The sequence below is a fragment of the Phyllostomus discolor genome, chromosome 2, assembly GCF_004126475.2.
Source record: "Phyllostomus discolor isolate MPI-MPIP mPhyDis1 chromosome 2, mPhyDis1.pri.v3, whole genome shotgun sequence".
In the NCBI taxonomy this organism is placed as follows: domain Eukaryota; kingdom Metazoa; phylum Chordata; class Mammalia; order Chiroptera; family Phyllostomidae; genus Phyllostomus; species Phyllostomus discolor.
The window spans coordinates 160285317-160302871 of NC_040904.2; the positions used below are offsets into that span (position 1 = coordinate 160285317).

At 44.6% G+C, this 17555-nt stretch overlaps 1 protein-coding gene across 1 annotated transcript in view; it reads left to right on the forward strand.

Annotated features, from left to right (window-relative positions):
* Nucleotides 1-17555, forward strand: part of R3HDM2 (R3H domain containing 2) — a 156179-nt gene that overhangs the window by 133881 nt on the left and 4743 nt on the right. The window contains 14 exon segments of the mRNA XM_036018759.1: nucleotides 1875-2053; nucleotides 6766-6867; nucleotides 8494-8547; nucleotides 8549-8698; nucleotides 8700-8744; nucleotides 9319-9445; nucleotides 9694-9800; nucleotides 9802-9858; nucleotides 10327-10390; nucleotides 10393-10480; nucleotides 11865-11965; nucleotides 17151-17203; nucleotides 17205-17288; nucleotides 17290-17322. Coding sequence (XP_035874652.1) covers nucleotides 1875-2053; nucleotides 6766-6867; nucleotides 8494-8547; nucleotides 8549-8698; nucleotides 8700-8744; nucleotides 9319-9445; nucleotides 9694-9800; nucleotides 9802-9858; nucleotides 10327-10390; nucleotides 10393-10480; nucleotides 11865-11965; nucleotides 17151-17203; nucleotides 17205-17288; nucleotides 17290-17322 — 1244 coding nt within the window.

The window sequence follows — 17555 nt, forward strand, 5'->3', positions numbered from 1 at the left end:
CTAGAACTCTGAGAGATACTGCTGTGACTGCTTCTCTGGAGCTTAGTCACTGAGAAATAGCTCTGTTTCACATGCCAGCCCTGTAAACAACTTCTTAGCTCTTCTGATCTGCTGTGTATCCTTCTCCATCTATTCCTATTGCACTGTTAGCAGAGAGATATTTAGCTCTTTATGCCCAATGGACCTTTGTTTTACCATTCTCCTGCCAATGAAGAATTGCTTGATTCTCATCCCAGGAGTTCTTTAGGTCTTATCCTCAGAAGACATCGGTAGTGGTGAAGTGCCCTGGCTGGGTAGCTCAGTTGGTTAGAGAATCGCCTCAGTATACCAAAGTTGTGGGATTTAATCCCCGGTCAGGGCACGTACAAGAATCAACCAATGTGGGGGAGGTGAGTATAAAGGAAGTGAATGGTAATGGAAAAGAAAATACAGTAAATAACTCCTAAACTATTAAAAAAAAGAACCAGCGAATGCATAAATAAGTGGAACAACAAATTGATGTTTCTCCCCCCTTTCTCTCTCCCCTGTGTTTTTCTCCCAAAATCGATCAATCAGTTTTTTTCAAGATTTTATTTATTTTTATTTTTTTAAGATTTTATTTATTTATTTTTAGAGAGAGGGGAAGGGAGGCAGAGAAATATCAATGTGTGGTTGACTCTTCCGTGGCCCTCACTGGGGACCTGGCCCGCAACCAAGGCTTGTGCCCTGACTGGGAATCAAACTGGGGACCCTTTGGTTTTCAGCCCGCACTCAATCTATTGAGCCACACCAGCCAGGGCAAAAAGAAAAAAAAATTTTTTTAAGAAAGTATTGGTGAAGATTTTTGCCTCTAACTGCTGGATCTCTGCTTCCCTTCCCTGTCTTTATACAGGCCTTTATCTTCTCTTATTTAATTATGACACTAGCCTCCAAGCTGGTTTCCCTACTCCATTCTCAGCCCCTCTTAAAGCCAGTTTACGAATCTGTAACATATATCTAATCAAATCACTCTTCTCTTTAAAACATTCATGTTTCTGCATTCCCTGCATAGTATAATCCAAATTACTTAATAAAGCATAACTTCCTGGCTCTGGTTTGCCATCTTAGTCTTATTTCCAGATATCTGTCTTCCTCTGACCCTCCTATGATTTCTTGAATATGGCATTAAGTTTGTCCCCTCTCAGTCTTACAAGCTTTCTGTTTATCCTTCAAACCCATTTCTTCTGCCATTTCCTTTTAAACCCTTCCCTCTAACCCTTCTAGGAGTTATTGCTTTCTTGCCTTTGCTTTCATACAACTTGTTCATATCAGTGATGCATCCCTCAGTTCATTATACAATGCCTGGCACATAGGAGACATTCAGTAAAAATGCTTTGTGTGAATGCATGCATGACTTGGAAAGCTTGGAAATGGGGAAAATAGACAAAGGTTGGGTGTATTTGTGTAGATAGGCATGTGCTTGGAAAGGCAAGACTACCTTCTCAGCAGCTTTTGTGAGATGCATGTTGAAAAGATGTCAAAGAGATGACAGGTCTCTACCTTCCAGGAAACAAACAAACATGTTTTTGGCTATCTAATCATGATGGACATATTCTAGACACTTCAGGGGAGGTGACTAAGCCTCCCATTTTGTTTAATTCTACAATCAAAACTCATAGTCAAGGTGGTTACTGTCCTTAGGGAGCAGGAACCTACTAAAATGAGGACTTCCATTATCCAGGCAGCTGAAATGCATCTATACTAATATGTGGATCTCCCCAAGACAGTTGGGGAAATGGACAGAAAAGTAAGGAGAAATGGCATGGAAAGACTACAACCCTGCAACTGGGCCTTCCAGGGTTGATTTGTTCATGACTTATGCTTACAGCTCTTGGTGGGTCTCTTCTTTGCCTTAGGTATGGCACTAGGTGCCCCAGATGTTTGCAACCAGGTCACCTCATCCCAGTCTGTCCGAGGCCTTCTCCCTTGTACTGCCCAGCAGCAGCAGCAGCAGCAGCAGCAGCAACAGCAACTTCCTGCTCTCCCACCCACGCCTCAGCAACAGCCACCCTTGAATAATCACATGATCTCACAGGTGAGTCACCACTCGGTGCCAGAGCCCTCTCCTCTGAGATTCAAACAAGCTCTGGAAGTACAGTCATGCCTCTTGTGCTGTGGGTGGCAGGAAAGATCTGTTTTTGGAGACATGCCGCTCCCTCCCCCATTTCTCACTTGTTAGTTTTGGGGAGAGAAGAGTGAGGGTGAAGAGTGGCCCAAGAGCTCTTGGTAGAGTCGGTCTGGGAGATTTTTGCTTTATATTTTTCTTCCTCTTCCTCCTAAAAATTGACAGTGGGATCTTTTAGCCCATTCCACATTTCTGCCATACCCCATCTCCCTCTACATCATGTATAATTAATAAGGTGAGTTTGCTCACTGTATCTATGTATGGAGCTTGAAAAGATCACAGCTCCCACCATAGTCTTACTGAACATGCTTATGTGACTATTGATCCATAAACATATTTATGTGTTGAGGTTGCGGGGAAAGGAAATACCACTCAAGACCCCTGCGGTACCTATGCCATAAAGCACAGAAACCCTCCAGTGTTTCCTTTGTTCTCCATGCCATAAAAGAGCTCTCTTTCTCCTTCTGTTGCTGGATGTGTAGATGTTGGTACCAACTAGGATGTGAGTAAAGTTTTGCCTCTGGGAGCCATCCAAGCCATCAGCATGAGATCAAATCCTATTCTAAATGAAACCTTGGTATTCTAGGTTTAAAAGTCTCCTTAATACCCTGAGGAGAACTGCTCTGAGCTCATCATGAATAGAGCCCATGCTTGATCCTGAAATATTCTCCAGTAGTCAGGAAGCCCATGTTTGTACTCTGTTGTGCTGTAGTTTAAATTATTGTTTCACCTGCCAGTCTCGCTCATCTCACTGTTTAGTCAGTCCAGCTTGGCCTCAGATATATTTCTTCCCATAGGTACAAGAAGCAAATTCCAAGTACTCACACCCCAGGAACTGGAAACTAAAGTGGGAAGGCCCTAGAATGGCCTAGTACTACCCCATTCAAATATTATGAAATGAAGCTAAATAAAGAACAGTGAAGACCTAGGAAACCCTGCTTTGTGGGTTTTTTTTTAATTATTTATTTACTTTTTAGAGAGAGGGAGAGAAACATTGTCTCTCTCTTGCCCCCAACTAGAGACCTGGCCTGCAACCCAGACATGTGCCTGACTGGGAATTGAACCAGTGACCTTTTGGTTCACAGGCCAGTGCTCAATCCACTGAGCCACACCAGCCAGGGCCTCTGCTTTGTGTTTTAATGTCACTCCCATGACAGATCATTCTAGTCCCTCATCTTAGTCCCTAAATCAGTTTCTCTATAATCTTAATTTAGTTTCCTCTTCTACAGCCATCTGCCTCATTAAATCTCATTCATATCAGCTTACCTCATTCCATACTGAAGCATGGCATGTGTGTGTGACTTTCACTGTGTCTTAACTCAAACCTATAAGTGGGTAAAACTCTGTGCTTCTCCCTCTGGCTGTCTTCTCCTATGCTTCTGTGTGTGTGCGTGTGTGTGTGTGTGTGTATCACGTTTGTAAGGGCCCAGTATGTATTTTTTTAGTTTTCTAAAATGTGTGGATTTTAGTAGAGTTTTGCTCCCCTTTCTCCTTCTTAATCTTAAAACTGCCTCCTCCCTCTATCCATATCTAGAAACAGACAGCAAGAATGGAATGGGGATAAAGAGATAAGTAAAGAGAGTAACCATTTTGGACTGGTAATAATTTTAGACAGAATGTCCAAGTGGCTGGCCCTGAATCCCAAACTTTTACTTAGATTCTGTCTCTGCTTCTGTATCATTGGCGTCAGTGAGTCAGCTGTTAGTATTGGCTGACCTCCTGCAGGGAGTAAGGTACTAGTTTGGGCCATGTGGACTGGGGACAAGGGAACATTATTTGGTATAGAAATGTCTGCTCCGTAAGAAATTTATTCCTGAGGTTAATTGTGGTCCCAGACTCCAAACCAAAAATGCTTATCCTGGTTAAGTTTTGGTGTCCCTGAAGCACTTGTGGTAGCTGCTAATATTCTATTATCCCCAGCGCTTGTGTAGTCCCCTTTTTCTTCCTCTCCTCTTGTTCTGTTTCTCTCTTTATCCTTTTTTCCTCTTCTTACTGCATTTTTCTTTCTTCTTTTCTTTTCTTCTGCTGTCTCTTAGTGCTGGTGGCTCTCCAAACTCAAGTGCTGAGCCCCAGAATACTTACTGTTCAGTTCCTCAAATGGTATGTAACAGAGCAGGGATGGAGAAAGTGAGTGCACGCGCGCGCACACGTGTGAGCACATGCACACACACACACACACACACACTACTGTGCTTACTGTAAATGTTTTCCTTTGGAAGAGAAACTGAGAAAAGGTAGTTACCTTCAGCTCTGCAACAAGAGGCCTTTGCCCCAGCTTGGAGGCACTGCTGACTAAACTATGCTCTGTCTCTTTTTGGCAGGCCTCTGCTATGAGAGCGAGCCTCCATATCGTATTTCAGTAGAACATGTGAAACCAAGGAATGAGGCTGAGAATTAAAGGACCAGAGGCTACCTTTTGCCCAGTTTACTTAAAGTGGAATGGATCCCTAAAAAAGAAGCACTCTGAACCTCTCTCCTGGGGCCTAGTCGGGCATCTAAGAACCAATGATCTAGTCCAGAATTTGCCAGTAGGTGGCAGTCACACCCCTCAGGCTTTTCAAAAGTTCCCTAACTGGAGTTTAAGACTTTCCGAGAAGAAAACTGTAGCTGAGGGTAGTGATGGTATAACTTAAAAATACAGAGACAGCTACCCTTACCACTGCCCTTCTCAATTGGGGGAGGCCTAAGAGAAAAGCATCATTTCTTCTCTCTTCACTTTCTACTCAAAACTCACAAATGTGAGGAAATCAGGCAGCCTTATTTTACCACTTCAATTTCTCTATGGCCACTCCTTTTCCCCCAAAGAATTAAGGCCTGAACCACATTAGCCTTCCCCTAAGAGAAAGAAGAGGATAAGGATAATAGAAAATGAGTTTAAAAGCTACCAGCACAGGTATCTCATGCTGAGCAGCTTGGCCAGCAGTTATATTTGGAATACCACTACAGAAAACAGGTATGCCAGGAAAACTGAGAGTTTATTTTCAAGGCAGCATCTCTCCAGGTCACACAGTGAATTCTCAGTAACTTTTTCCTAACCAAGTTGACTTACATTGTATTTAACCTATTTTGGGAGTCTTCTAATTCCTGTACTCTGTACTCCTGGAAGTTAGTCCCCTCTGTGAAAGGATCTCTCCAGAGATATATGGCAGGAGAGGATATTCATACTCTGGTCCTCCACACTTTCTGTTACTCTGAATTTGAAAGGAAAGGGGAGAATTATACAAACAAAAAGATGTTTGTGTAATTCTGTTCAACTTTTCTGTCACACTGTCCCTACTGCTACAGTAGAGTAGAAGGAATGTATGTTAGGCAGAACTAGATCCCTATCTAAACTTGCCATATTAGTGTGATCCTGGATGTGTGATTTAATTTCTCTGAACCTTACTATCTTAACTGCAAATACAAGTTACCATATCTCCTTATAAAATTATTGTGAAGTTATTCCTTGGCCAGTGTGGCTCAGCTGGTTGGAGCATCATCCCTTAACCAAAAGGTTGTGGGTTCCATTTCATGTCAAGATGCATTCCTAGGTTGCAGGTTCAGCCCCCAGTCTGGGCACATATGGAAGGTGACCAATTGATATCTCTCTCTCTCTCTCTCTCTCTCTCTCTCTCTCTCTCTCTCTCTTTCTCATTTCTTGGGTGAGGATTAAAAAGAAGATTATTGTAAAGCTATTATGAGATAAAGTATATAAATGAGACAATGTATGTAAATGTTATTTCCTTCTCTCTTCCTAGCCTCTCCCTTTTTCCCCCTCCTCCTACCACTATGGGGGCCCTGGCTGGAAAATTGATGAGGGGTTGAAATGGCTGGAGGAGAAGAAGAGAGAGAAAAAGTAACTCCCCGTTAGTTGGTTTAGACATAACCGTTTTCCTAATAAACAAATCCTCCTGTTTGAAGCTAGTGAACAGACTGATGGAACCAAAAGTTAAAACTAAGCTATTTACAAATAGCTTTTTTATTCCTAAATCCTTCTCCCTGTTTGCTCATGGGGGCATTTTTCATACTGCCCTCACAGCCTGGAGATGTACAGAACAATCTTGGAATAGGAGGAAGTAGCCAGAACCAGGTGCTAACTGGCCATTTTCTTCTCTGCCCTCGGGATAGAGATGATCCTTGAGAATGAGCACTTCCTCCCGGAAAGCTGTGCTGTGAAATCAGCATCATGGCCAGGAAAGCTGAGCCAGGCCTTGGATGACCCTACAGAAGCAGGAATCCCTTCTCAAGTGGGCATTCGAGGAGGGTTGTGATCATGCTCCTCAGGAATCGTGTTCAGAAAAAAATGTTTTGGGAAAAGCTATGTTTGGAATCAGGCAGCAGACCCTGGCTCTGAGAGCTCTAAAATTGCTCACAACAGCTGCAGGGCTCTGAGAGGCTAATGGGGTGGGGTGTGCAGTGGGTCTCTCCTGATAGGAGAGATTGCCTGTTTGTCAGAGAAGTGAAAGCCACAGCTATCCTGGGCTTGGTCTCCAGCCTGCTCAGCAGCCTTACTATTAATGTGAAATTTCTTTTATGATTAACTTTGTTGTTCCTTCCCTTTCCTTCCCTCTCTGCCCCGCTGCCTTTCCCTGTGCCTCCCTTTTCTCTCCCCTTTTCCACATGCCTCTCTGCTGGTCCACAAGCCAGTCCCAGCTCTGCAGCCCTCTCCGCAGCCTGTTCAGTTCTCTCCAGGCTCCTGTCCCCAAGTCCTTCTGCCAGTCTCTCCACCCCAGCAGTACAACATGGTATAAACTTCATTCCCCCTTTTTGTCTTGTCCATGTGTGGCCTGTATCTCTGGGTATGTCTGGGTCAGTCTGTGACAACCTTGCAAAGCAGCTGTGCTTTTTGGAGGGCCATGGTTAAAAGGTGTTTTCTTCTTGAAGGGGCCAGCACAGGCGGAACTGTGCTCCCATTCCATTGACTTCACCGAGCAATTTAGCCATCAAAAGATGCCTAAATGTGAGATAGAGAGGAACACGGAGTTCCCCTGAGTTTCAGGAGGGGAAACAAAATTGGATGTTGGTCTAACCATTATTTCCTTTAATATAAAAACACAATTACAGAATTCCCTGGTGTCACTGGTAAAAACTTAAAATTACCCATCTCTTACCATGTTATTTTACATTAAAAAAAAATGTTTCCTAATGCTTAACACTTGCTATTTAGTTTGTATCTTGACTACAAATCCTTTGAAGATCTAATTTTTCTCATACTTGATAACTTCTATCATGGTTACAGGAAGGCTGATTTCTTTTTAGTTTGTATTCATCACACCTGTCTGCTTTTTTACTAGAATATCCTCTCCTCCCACCTCTTATCTCCATTCTGAGAAATTCTAGAATATGGACCTCAGAATAATCAACCATTCCATCCTGTTGTCATCTCTTCTGCCCTAAGGTAGCAAAATAGCTAGCTAACTTGAAGATCAGGTCCCCTGAAATTGAGTGAAACCACAGGAAGCATTACTTTGGTTTTACGAGGGGAGAGAGAGAGGGAGGGGAGGGAGAGAGGGGAGAGAGAGGAGAGAGAGAGAGAGAGAGAGAGAGAGGGAGAGAGAGGCTATTGGATATAGATGAATGCTATATCAGGGAAGCAGAAGGTACGAGTAAAAAAAAAGCTAACAGACTCTAACCTCACCATCAAGTGAAAGATGGAACACCATCATTTCTTGCTGCTTAGAGAAGAGGGTTGAGAGAGAAGGCAATTACAGACTAGCCAGTCAGTCTCACCCTCCAGCTCAGCCCCGCTGACCCTGGCCCTCCTTTCAGAGGTGAGAATTGGAAGTGGTTTCTGAAGGGCAGGAGAACTTTAGGCAAAGTGTCAGAGAACAGAGGTGGAAATGACCTCAAGAGTGGAGCAAGGAGGTAAGCAGCAGGAGGAGTGGGAGCCCACCAGTCTTTTCCACTGCATAAGAGAGCTGGAGCCACATGAAGTGAGCCACCTGTAATCCACTACGGTGTTATCTGGTCCTTTATTATAAAAAATGGGATTTTTGGCAACATAGGGGTACTTGCATGGTTTTGAAGGCATGAGGAAGACAGGAAATGGAAAGACCTGCAGTCTTTTTTTTTTAACTCACTAGTTTGTCCTGTTTCCTTCTATATATAGAAGGTGTGTCATTGCTCCCATCTCCCCAGGATAATGCTAATAAAAATCATAATCAGAGTGGCCATTGTTACCCTCATATGTGGTAAGGAGACTGGCCTCCCAGGGCCCAGAGGCAGAAGTGTCCCAAATTTGATCTAAGTAAGGAAGGCTAAAGAGGGGGTTGTTGTTTTTTTCTGTCTGTCTGTCTGTCTGTCTGTTTGAAGCCAAAGACATGGGGTTTGATACAACCTCAGTCCTTGAGTCTCCCCCACTCTCTCAACAGGCAGATGACCTCAGCAACCCCTTTGGACAGATGAGCCTTAGCCGCCAAGGTTCTAACTGAAGCATCTGACCCATCCACAGCTCTGGTTCCAGCCCCCACTTAGCTCTCCCAGCACCCTCAGCAGACTAGCTTCACAATCATGGCTTCTACGGGTCAGCCCCTCCCCTCTTCCAACTATTCCACCTCTAGCCATGCACCACCTACCCCAGCAAGTCCTGCCACCCCAGGGCTACAATGCAGCCCCTCAACAGGTGAGCAGCTCAGGTTCCCAGCTTAAATTACTAATTCAATTTGTCCAGTATTATAACCCCCTCCCTCTTTCCTCTGATTTAGACAGGCCAGAGGGGACACCCATCCATCACCTCCATTTCCCCACCTTGCACTTGAGAGTTGTCTTCAGTCAGAAGATTGTCTTTCCAGATGAACTAAGTCCTTCCTGTTCGGTTTCAAATTTGCATACTAATGCTACGATTACTGACCAAATATCTCCATTTACAGATTTTTGACCATCAACCCTGATGCATTGAATAGTTTGGGGCCTATCAGTTAGGGTGGCATCCTAATACAGTAAGGTTGCAGGTTCAATCCCCAGTCAGGGCACATACAAGAAGCAATCAATGAATGTGTAAATAAGTGGAATAAGAAAATCAGTGTTTCTTCTCTTCTCTTCTCTTCTCTTCTCTTCTCTTCTCTTCTCTCTCTCTCTTTCCCCACCCCATTCCTCTCTTTCTCTAAAATCAATAAATAAAAATTTTAAAAACCAGTTTGGGGATTTGGGGGCTGATTTTCAGTGACCTCTCACACATCTGTCTCCTCTCACCATAGATCCAGGTTTCTTACTATCCCCCTGACAGTATCCTAATTCCAACCAGCAAATACCGACCTCTCTCTCACCCGGTGGCCTACAGCCCCCAGCGTGGTCAACAGTTGCCTCAGCCATCCCAGCAGCCTGGTAAGGGGAACAGCTAGTATAAGGAAGAGAGTGAATAGAGGAAGGGTGGAGACTGGGAAAGAGAGAATTACCTTCCCTTTTAAAAAAAAAAAAGAAGGCAGGGATGATTAGAGTCCTAAAGAGGCACCCAGGATCTCCAAAAAAAGAAAAGGTAAATTAGACAGGTGGAGAGAAATTGCTGATGGAGTATGAGCTCCTAAACATCATTGAGACCATGCTAATCTCTTCTCTGCCTTGCCCATCCCCAGGTTTACAGCCCATGATGCCTAACCAGCAGCAGGCGGCTTACCAAGGCATGATTGGGGTCCAGCAGCCACAGAACCAGGGCCTGCTCAGCAACCAGAGGAGTGGCATGGGGGGGCCAGATGCAAGGCCTGGTGGTTCAGTACACTCCACTGCCTTCTTACAAGTGGGTGCATTCTGCATTGGGAAGATCACCCAGTCCTCGGGATGAGGGAAGGAGGGCAGCCTCCCGCATCATCCAGTCTGACAACTCTAATGCTAAAATGTTGTTCACTTCACCCCTAAAAATTTTAGGGGTTTTTTCCTCTGAGAGAAAGCCCCAGAGAATCTGAGGAGAATCTTGATTTAAATTGTTTGTTTCCTTATACAGCCATGCAAATAAGTATATACCCAAAAGAGTGAGCCCTAAAGGAAAGCGGCTCCTTTCTCTACATCAGATGTTCACGGGCGGTATTTGGAAAAGAGGGAAGTAGAGGTGGCTCTGTAGGCATTTCCTTTAGGTAGATGAGGAGAATAGGAGGGGTCTCTAAGAGGCAGAGAATGAAGTTAGAGTGTCTCAGTCTGGTGATGACTGGGCTGTTCTCTGGATAGCCTCATTTGGAGTACGAGTAGCCACTTTCCCTCTTGTCTCCACTCAGGTCCCAGTGGGTAATGACTCACAAAATGTGGTCCAGCCGCCTTTCCAGCAACCCATATTGGTCCCTGCAGCCAGTCTGTACAAGGGGGCCTCCCAGGAGGGGGCGTGCCGGTCTACTACAGCATGATCCCTCCGGCTCAGCAGAACGGTACAAGGTGAGGACTCTCAGAAAGTCCTGACATATTTCCCATAGACCTTTCTTTGGCAACTATTGTACCGTGGTTTTGTTTTCACCGGCCTAAAAAATGAAAGGTACATGTCCCAGTGGTGCCCTCAGGTAGAATATGAGGGAGTTCATTCTCCTTTTCTCCCCTGTGATTTGACATTTCCATGAGAGCTTGTCAGCAGAAAAAAATTCCTGTTTTAGAGACAGAGGCTTTATAATTTCCCGTTTTTTGTTCTTTTAATCAGTGAGATTCAGAGGTATGTGATAGAGATTGCTTATCATTAAAAGAAGCAGTTTGGAGTATATATATGTAAAAATTTTCTGCATACCTCTGTTTATATACATGAATGAATCTCAGATGGTCTTTATACTTATATGTATCTTGTATGTATCTTAGGATAGACCATAGCTGGTAGAGTTTTAGAGGTAGAAAGCACCTAAGAAATATCTTGTCTTCTCCCTTTGTTTTATTTTTCTCCTTTTTTTTTTTTTTTTTTAATAAATGAAGAAGTTCCAGCTAGGGATGTTAAGAAACTTCCCCAAGTCACATAGCTAGTTAAAACCAGAGCTGGAACTAAAACTCAAGTCTGGGCCTACCAGTATGTATTTCTGTGTGTCTCTCTCAGTGTGTATATGTTTATTTCTGTATTTTTATATGTATGTCTCCTGTTGTCTTGAGTTTTAGGGGGGGTCCGTATTTGTATTCACATTGATTTTCATCTGTGTTTGCCATTGTGTAAAATATCCTAAATCACACATCACCTAGTTCTTTCTACCCATCTCTCTCTTACACTGTATTATCTGTCTCTGGCTCTCTCTCTCTCTCTCCATAATATATATACATACACACATATACACACGCACACACTACATATACACACATATATAATTAATTTGGGAGAGAGAGAGACATCAGTTTGTTGTTCCACTTATTGATGCATTCATTGGTTGCTTCTTGTATGTACCCTGACCAGGGACCTAACATGCAACCTTGGCACATTGGATGATGCCAGGCTCCTGGCACTGTCTTTGTGTGTCTGCTTGTGTTCTCAGAGTGTATGTGTGTTGTGCTGTGTGCATGTATGTGTGTGTTTGTATCTGGTGTTTCCACACTGTCAGGAAGAGCATGTGTCACTAACATTCCATCTGGATCACTGATTAGCAGCTTTCTAATTGAAAGATGATCAAGTACAAATATATATAATAACTTTGAACTGATCAGCAATTTTAGAAATTGCATGGCAAATTGGTTTGAGAATGGCCTGGAGCTCCCTCCGCTTCCCACGAGGGAGGCCCAGGAAGCAGCAGCTGTTTGCCGTGAGCTGTGTTCTCCCTCTACCAATTTACCACCCCTCTCTTTTCCATCTCCCCAGCCCTTCTGTGGGGTTTCTGCAACCTCCTGGCTCTGAGCAGTACCAGATGCCTCAGTCTCCCTCCCCCTGCAGCCCACCACAGATGCCACAGCAGTACTCAGGTAAGACAAAAACGTGGGGTTCTTGGGCACCAGCAATTGCAGTGCTGCTGAAGACCTTGTGCTCTAGGTCTGGGCAGGGCAGAGAGAATTCAGAAGTTGGCTGTGTACCCGGCCCTGACCCCATCAGGAGGAAATGCCAAAGTCATGGTGGTGTTTCCCAGGGGCACTGAGGTTGACCTTCCAAGAAAGGCCAGGTTGGTTGCCTGAGCCCCATTCTTGGGAAGCCACGTGTCTGATTGGGTTTATTCTCTTTTCTTCTTTTTTTTTTTTTTGTTTTCTTTTTCTGAATTCAGCATTTCATTCACCACATGCCTTTGAGACATCAACTGCACTTACCTGTCTCCTGCACTCATTCTTCCGATTAGACACCTTTTGTTTCCTCTCTTGGGAGTGTGAGAGAGGCTGATAAAATGCTTTTAAGTCACATCTTAGATTTGTTTAGCAGTTTTTTTGTATGTGGCTCACCTACATTTTTACCATTTTATTCTTACCACAACTTCATGAAGAGGAAATTTAAGTCTCAAAGAGGATAAATGACTTGTCTAAAGAACTTAAACTTTTGTCTTTTGAAATTTCCATATCCTGTGCTGCATCCTTAGTAACACATATTCAACAAGCTTCTGTACTCTTATCCTTTCCCTCCGGTGGTAAGTGAGTGATATTGTATTAAGCAGCTGAAGGCCCTCTTTGGAGGTGCCACACCTCTCCCAGGTGAAGAGGTTCATACCATGCAGCCTCTCACTGGCTGCCTGTGCCTAGAGCTCCCCAGTGCAGCCACCCGTGCTTATCTCCCTTTCTCCCTGCCCTGACACAGCGTCGCCTGCAGTTAAGCCACTTCGGGGTTCTAGAAGAGAGATCTTTTTATATATTTTTTAACTTTAAAATGTTTTTAAATTAATTTTTCCCATCACCATTTATCCCCCCCATACTCTCTTCCACACCCACACAACACCCTCAACCCTGCCCCTGCAAGGGAGGAGGTCTTACTGTCACTCTACTGTGGGAATATCAGAGTGCCCTCTCCTGGTAAGAGGGAAATATTCTTGCCAGTTTGCCCATTTAAAAATGTACTATTTTTCACAAAAGATTTTTTGCACTCTATATTAGATGCTGTGGAGTAGATTCCAGAATAATCTTGCTCATAAGACAAGATCAATTGTTACCTTCCAGGAGCAATCACTTCTGCCTTCATCCAAACCAAACATGGATCTCTAATGGGCTGAGAGATTCTAAATTCAATAGCCCTTACCCTTCATTACATTATTGGTCTCTCTAGCTGTTTCTCCTAGTGTTCACCAGGGGCATTTGACCTTGAAATTCCCAGCAGGGTATGGAAATGGTAGAAACCAGCTCCAAGAACCACTGTAGCCTTCGACGGTGCTTGACACTGCAGGGCGTTTTCTCTCCCATTAAAGCAAGTGTATACATGTGCACATGGATACACTTCCTTGGTGGTATGTCAGTGTGTCTGCTGTGCCTCCGTGGTTATATATCTGATCAGCTTCAAATGTAAGGTTTTTGGAAATGGAACAAACCTAGTAAAAAGAATTTTTCATTATCTACTGTGGATCTAGTGCTGGGTAAAGTAAACTGAAACAGCTGTTCTGAAAGTTGGCAGCACTTAGAGATCTGGGCTGAGATCGGAAGGAGATAATCTAGGCTCTTCCCTAATCAAAAGAAATGGAGGAAACCCACTTTATCATCCAGTTCCCTTGCTTCTTTGGAATTTTCTGTTATATTTCCTTCAGAGCTACCCTGATCGACCCTCATCTTTGGACTGACCCCTCGTACTCTTCCTAGATGATGGGAGCATCATCTAAGAGACCATATTCACTGAAGACCAAAAGTGTTCAGTCCCTGTTCATGAAAATCTAAGAGAAAGTGGAAGAAAAGAAAATATACCTCTTCTGTCTTTCTTTCCAGTTTACCCTTTACTGGGAAGGAAGATAGAAAATCAGCATAGCCCACAAAGGCTGCTGTGTCACCTTCAGAAGACAGTCACCCGCTCTTCTTTCCTTTAGCAACATGGTCACTTTTCCAAAAATAAAGGCAGGGATTAGGATTGGCTGTTCCTGGAACAGCTGTTCTGGTTTATTAACCCATTTTTGTAGTTGCCCGATTGACTCCCAGGCCCTGACCTTACTGCCTCTACTGTGATATTAGACATTACTGTAATCCCAGGATACACTTTTCTTTCCACTGAAACGGTGGCTTACAGGTGTTCTGAGGTTTCTACAAAGACGCTGGCCTGGGGAAGGTGCACCCAGACTCCCAGCTCACGGTGACACAGCAGTGCGGCCAGAGTGAGGGACGTGCAGACATGGCCCCTCACATGCTCAGTGGCTCATTTTGCAGCTGAGGGTTACCAAGGCTGATACTGTTTTCTCCTTCTCTCCTGGAAGAAATCCCTCTACCCCACCAAAAAAAAAGGGGTGGAAAGGCCAGATACTGCTGGATTCTATTTTGTAATTTGGGAAAGATGCCTGCGGATTTTGTTTCTCTGGACATTCCTTTCCATAGATTTGATTCCTGGTGGTAAGGAAGAAGCTTTATCAGTCTTCTACCTCACTGATTTAAAAAAACCAACTAAACAAAAACCAATTCTGCCAGACATAAATGTCATCTGTTTGTATTTATGTGGTTTGCTCTGCCCAATCGACCTTTCTGCTCAGGTTTAATGATGCCACTTAAAAAGCCATTCACACGTCCCCTCTCCTTTCAGAGCTTTCCAGCTGAAATTGATTTCCTTATTCAACCCCCTTCTCCTGCTTCCCACTCCAGTGCAGGCTCCTTCCTCCAACCTGATTATATGGAAGTGCTGTTACTGGGCAGTGGGGGTGGTTTTGTTTTTTTTTTATTGCCATGTCCATTAAGAAGTAGCGACAGTTCAGCTGCTAACAGATGCCACCTGCTTTTGGCTTGAGGAAAAGAAGCATAAAAAATCAGCTCATCAGCAGAGTAGTACTCTGTGTCCTCGGCTGAGTGAAGGAACAATGCTCCAGGCCAGTGGTGAAGGACTCGTTATGGGGAGGAGCTGAGGACAGAAGCTGTGACTGATAACCCTGGCTTTGTTTTTGTTGGGAATCAGAGAAAATAATATGAGGACTTTGTTCTCTTTTTCCTCCCCTTGATGCCCCAGTAGCTCCTTATGGCTACATGTTGGTATTAGAAAGAGCTTCCACCGCTTTGTTTATGCTCACATCCTACACACTCACACACCCCCCCACCCTTTCCAGGCCTAGGGCATCAGGCTCAGATTATGAACTGCCTTCCAGAAAAGCTGTAGATTTGATTATTTTTTGCCTTGGCCCCCTCAGGTAGCAAGGAGATGTTTGAATAAGGTCAATTGTGATTTTGTTGGTAAAGGATGCTGGAGCAAGTGGGGTCTTAGGATCGGGAAATAAAATGCCCAAAGCAGCTATAGTAAGGGAAAGTTGTTAAATGTATTGCCACGCCACGACTGTGCAATTTTCTGTGGTCCTTCTACAAGCCACACTGATGAATATCCTGTCCCCTTTGGCAAGGGATAGAGAGGTGCGAGCTTGTCACTCTGAATACTTGTGCTCTTTGATTAGAGGGAAACTGGGCTGGGGCAGATTGACTGGGGAATAGGATAGGACAGGTGCTGTGTCTCCTAAGCTGCACTCTTAGGCCTCCTGCTGTTTCTTTTCCTTTCCTTTGACCAGTGCTACCTGAGAAAAGCAATCACACTCACTTCCCAGCAGGACTGGTGCCCAGGGCAGAGGCTGCAACATTTCCCTTCACAGGAAGCAATGTGGTGGGCAGTAGCAGTGGCAGCTCCGGAGCACCGAGCCATGAAAACCATAGCACCTGCAGCAGGTTTTTTGCACTAGCAAGCCCCAGTCCCATTTCTCTGCCACCCAACACACACATGAACTCAGCTTGTCTGTCTACAGAAGTATATCCTGGGAGGTCAAGAGCAAATCTTCACACTGGACCATCCCTGTGGGAAGCAGAGCTCCTGCCCATTCCTACAGCAGGAACTATCTGTCAAATTGCTCCCTGACCCTCCCTCCCCTTACCTTGCTATTTCACCTATGAGGAAGATTCCAGGACTTAATGTTCCTCCTCATGAGCCTTTCCTTCCCAGCCTGTGAGAAGGTAAGGCTCTCCATGGTTTGCCCTTGCTGTAAAAACCTCAGGATCTCATCCTGTCAGTCAGCTGAACCTGTCAGTGAAGCCTTCAGAGAGGATCTGACTCCTCCCCTCCCTACTCCATTCCTGCTGTCACTGCTGCAATTCAGAACCTGCTCATTCAGTTTCCATTGCTTCCTAACCAGTCTTCCTGCAGCTAGTCTCTCCTCCCTCTAGCCTCCTTACATGTAGCCTTTGTGTTAGCTCTCCGAAGCACAAGGGCTCTTTCTAATACTGCAGGGTAAAGACCCTCACCAGAATGTGCTTCAGACTGACACCAACTGTTTGCTTACTGTCTGACCTCCCTAGTAAACCATCCATTCCTCCATCCCGTGAGGACAGAGACCAGTTTTGTTTGTTGTACCACCCAGTGCCTAGCATAGGAGAGCTGACACATAGTAAATGTTTGATAAATGTTTGGCTGAGTAAGTGAATAAGCATATCTCATCTCATACTACTTCTCCCACATAGTTCCTGTGCCTTAGCACCTCAAATTGTCATTTTCCTGAATATGACACATCTCTGCCATTCCCTCTCCTTAAACTGTTTCCTGCTCACCCCACCCTTGCCCAAGAAGCACCTTTTGGGTCTGGCTTAGTGAAGCTGTGTGCATCATTTTCTCCAGGACAACCAGAGATCACTGACTTATCTGCAGCTATACGAGGAAGCTGCAGGTGCCTGCAGCCCTGGCCAGAGCCCCAGGCTGGGACCTGTACCACGCCCATTTAGTTTGAGCGATCTAACTTGGGCATTTGACAGATGGAGTTTTCTGTCAAAGTACCCCTCACCATGTAAAGGTCAGGAGAACACGGGCATCTGTGACTTATGTCCCTTCCACTCAAACTTCACTGGTTTGGGGAGAGGGAGTCAGACACTAAGGTCAACAGCTATGTCAGGTTCCTGGCAGTAAGTGGCTTAAGTGACCACGAGGAGAGCTGGTGGATTTGTTTATTGGCTTTCCCACGTAGGTTAGCTTACAGGCAAAATATAATTTGAATTCACAGCCAACTGCTTTCTTCCTGCCACTCAGGAGTGTCACCTTCTGGACCAGGTGTGGTGGTCATGCAGCTGAATGTCCCTAATGGGACCCCAACCTCCCCAGAACCCATCCATGGTCCAGTGGAGTCACTGTAAATATTACAGCATGGACCAGCGGGGGCAGAAGCCTTGGAGACCTGTACAACCCTGACAGTAGCCCCCAGGTGAGTCCTGAAGCCTGGCTTTGCCTTGGCAAGGAAGCTGACCAGATTATTTGCCATTGATTGAGCAGCCTCTTTTACATGCCTTTCCCTGGGCGCTTTTTGAGGAGATACACAAATAGAGGAGAGCATCTTAAAGTACCTAAGATCCAAGGTGGCAGATGGAACACATCCTTGAAATGCTGAGAACACTTAAAATGGTATTTTAAAAGTGGATATTAAAATGATACTTACCA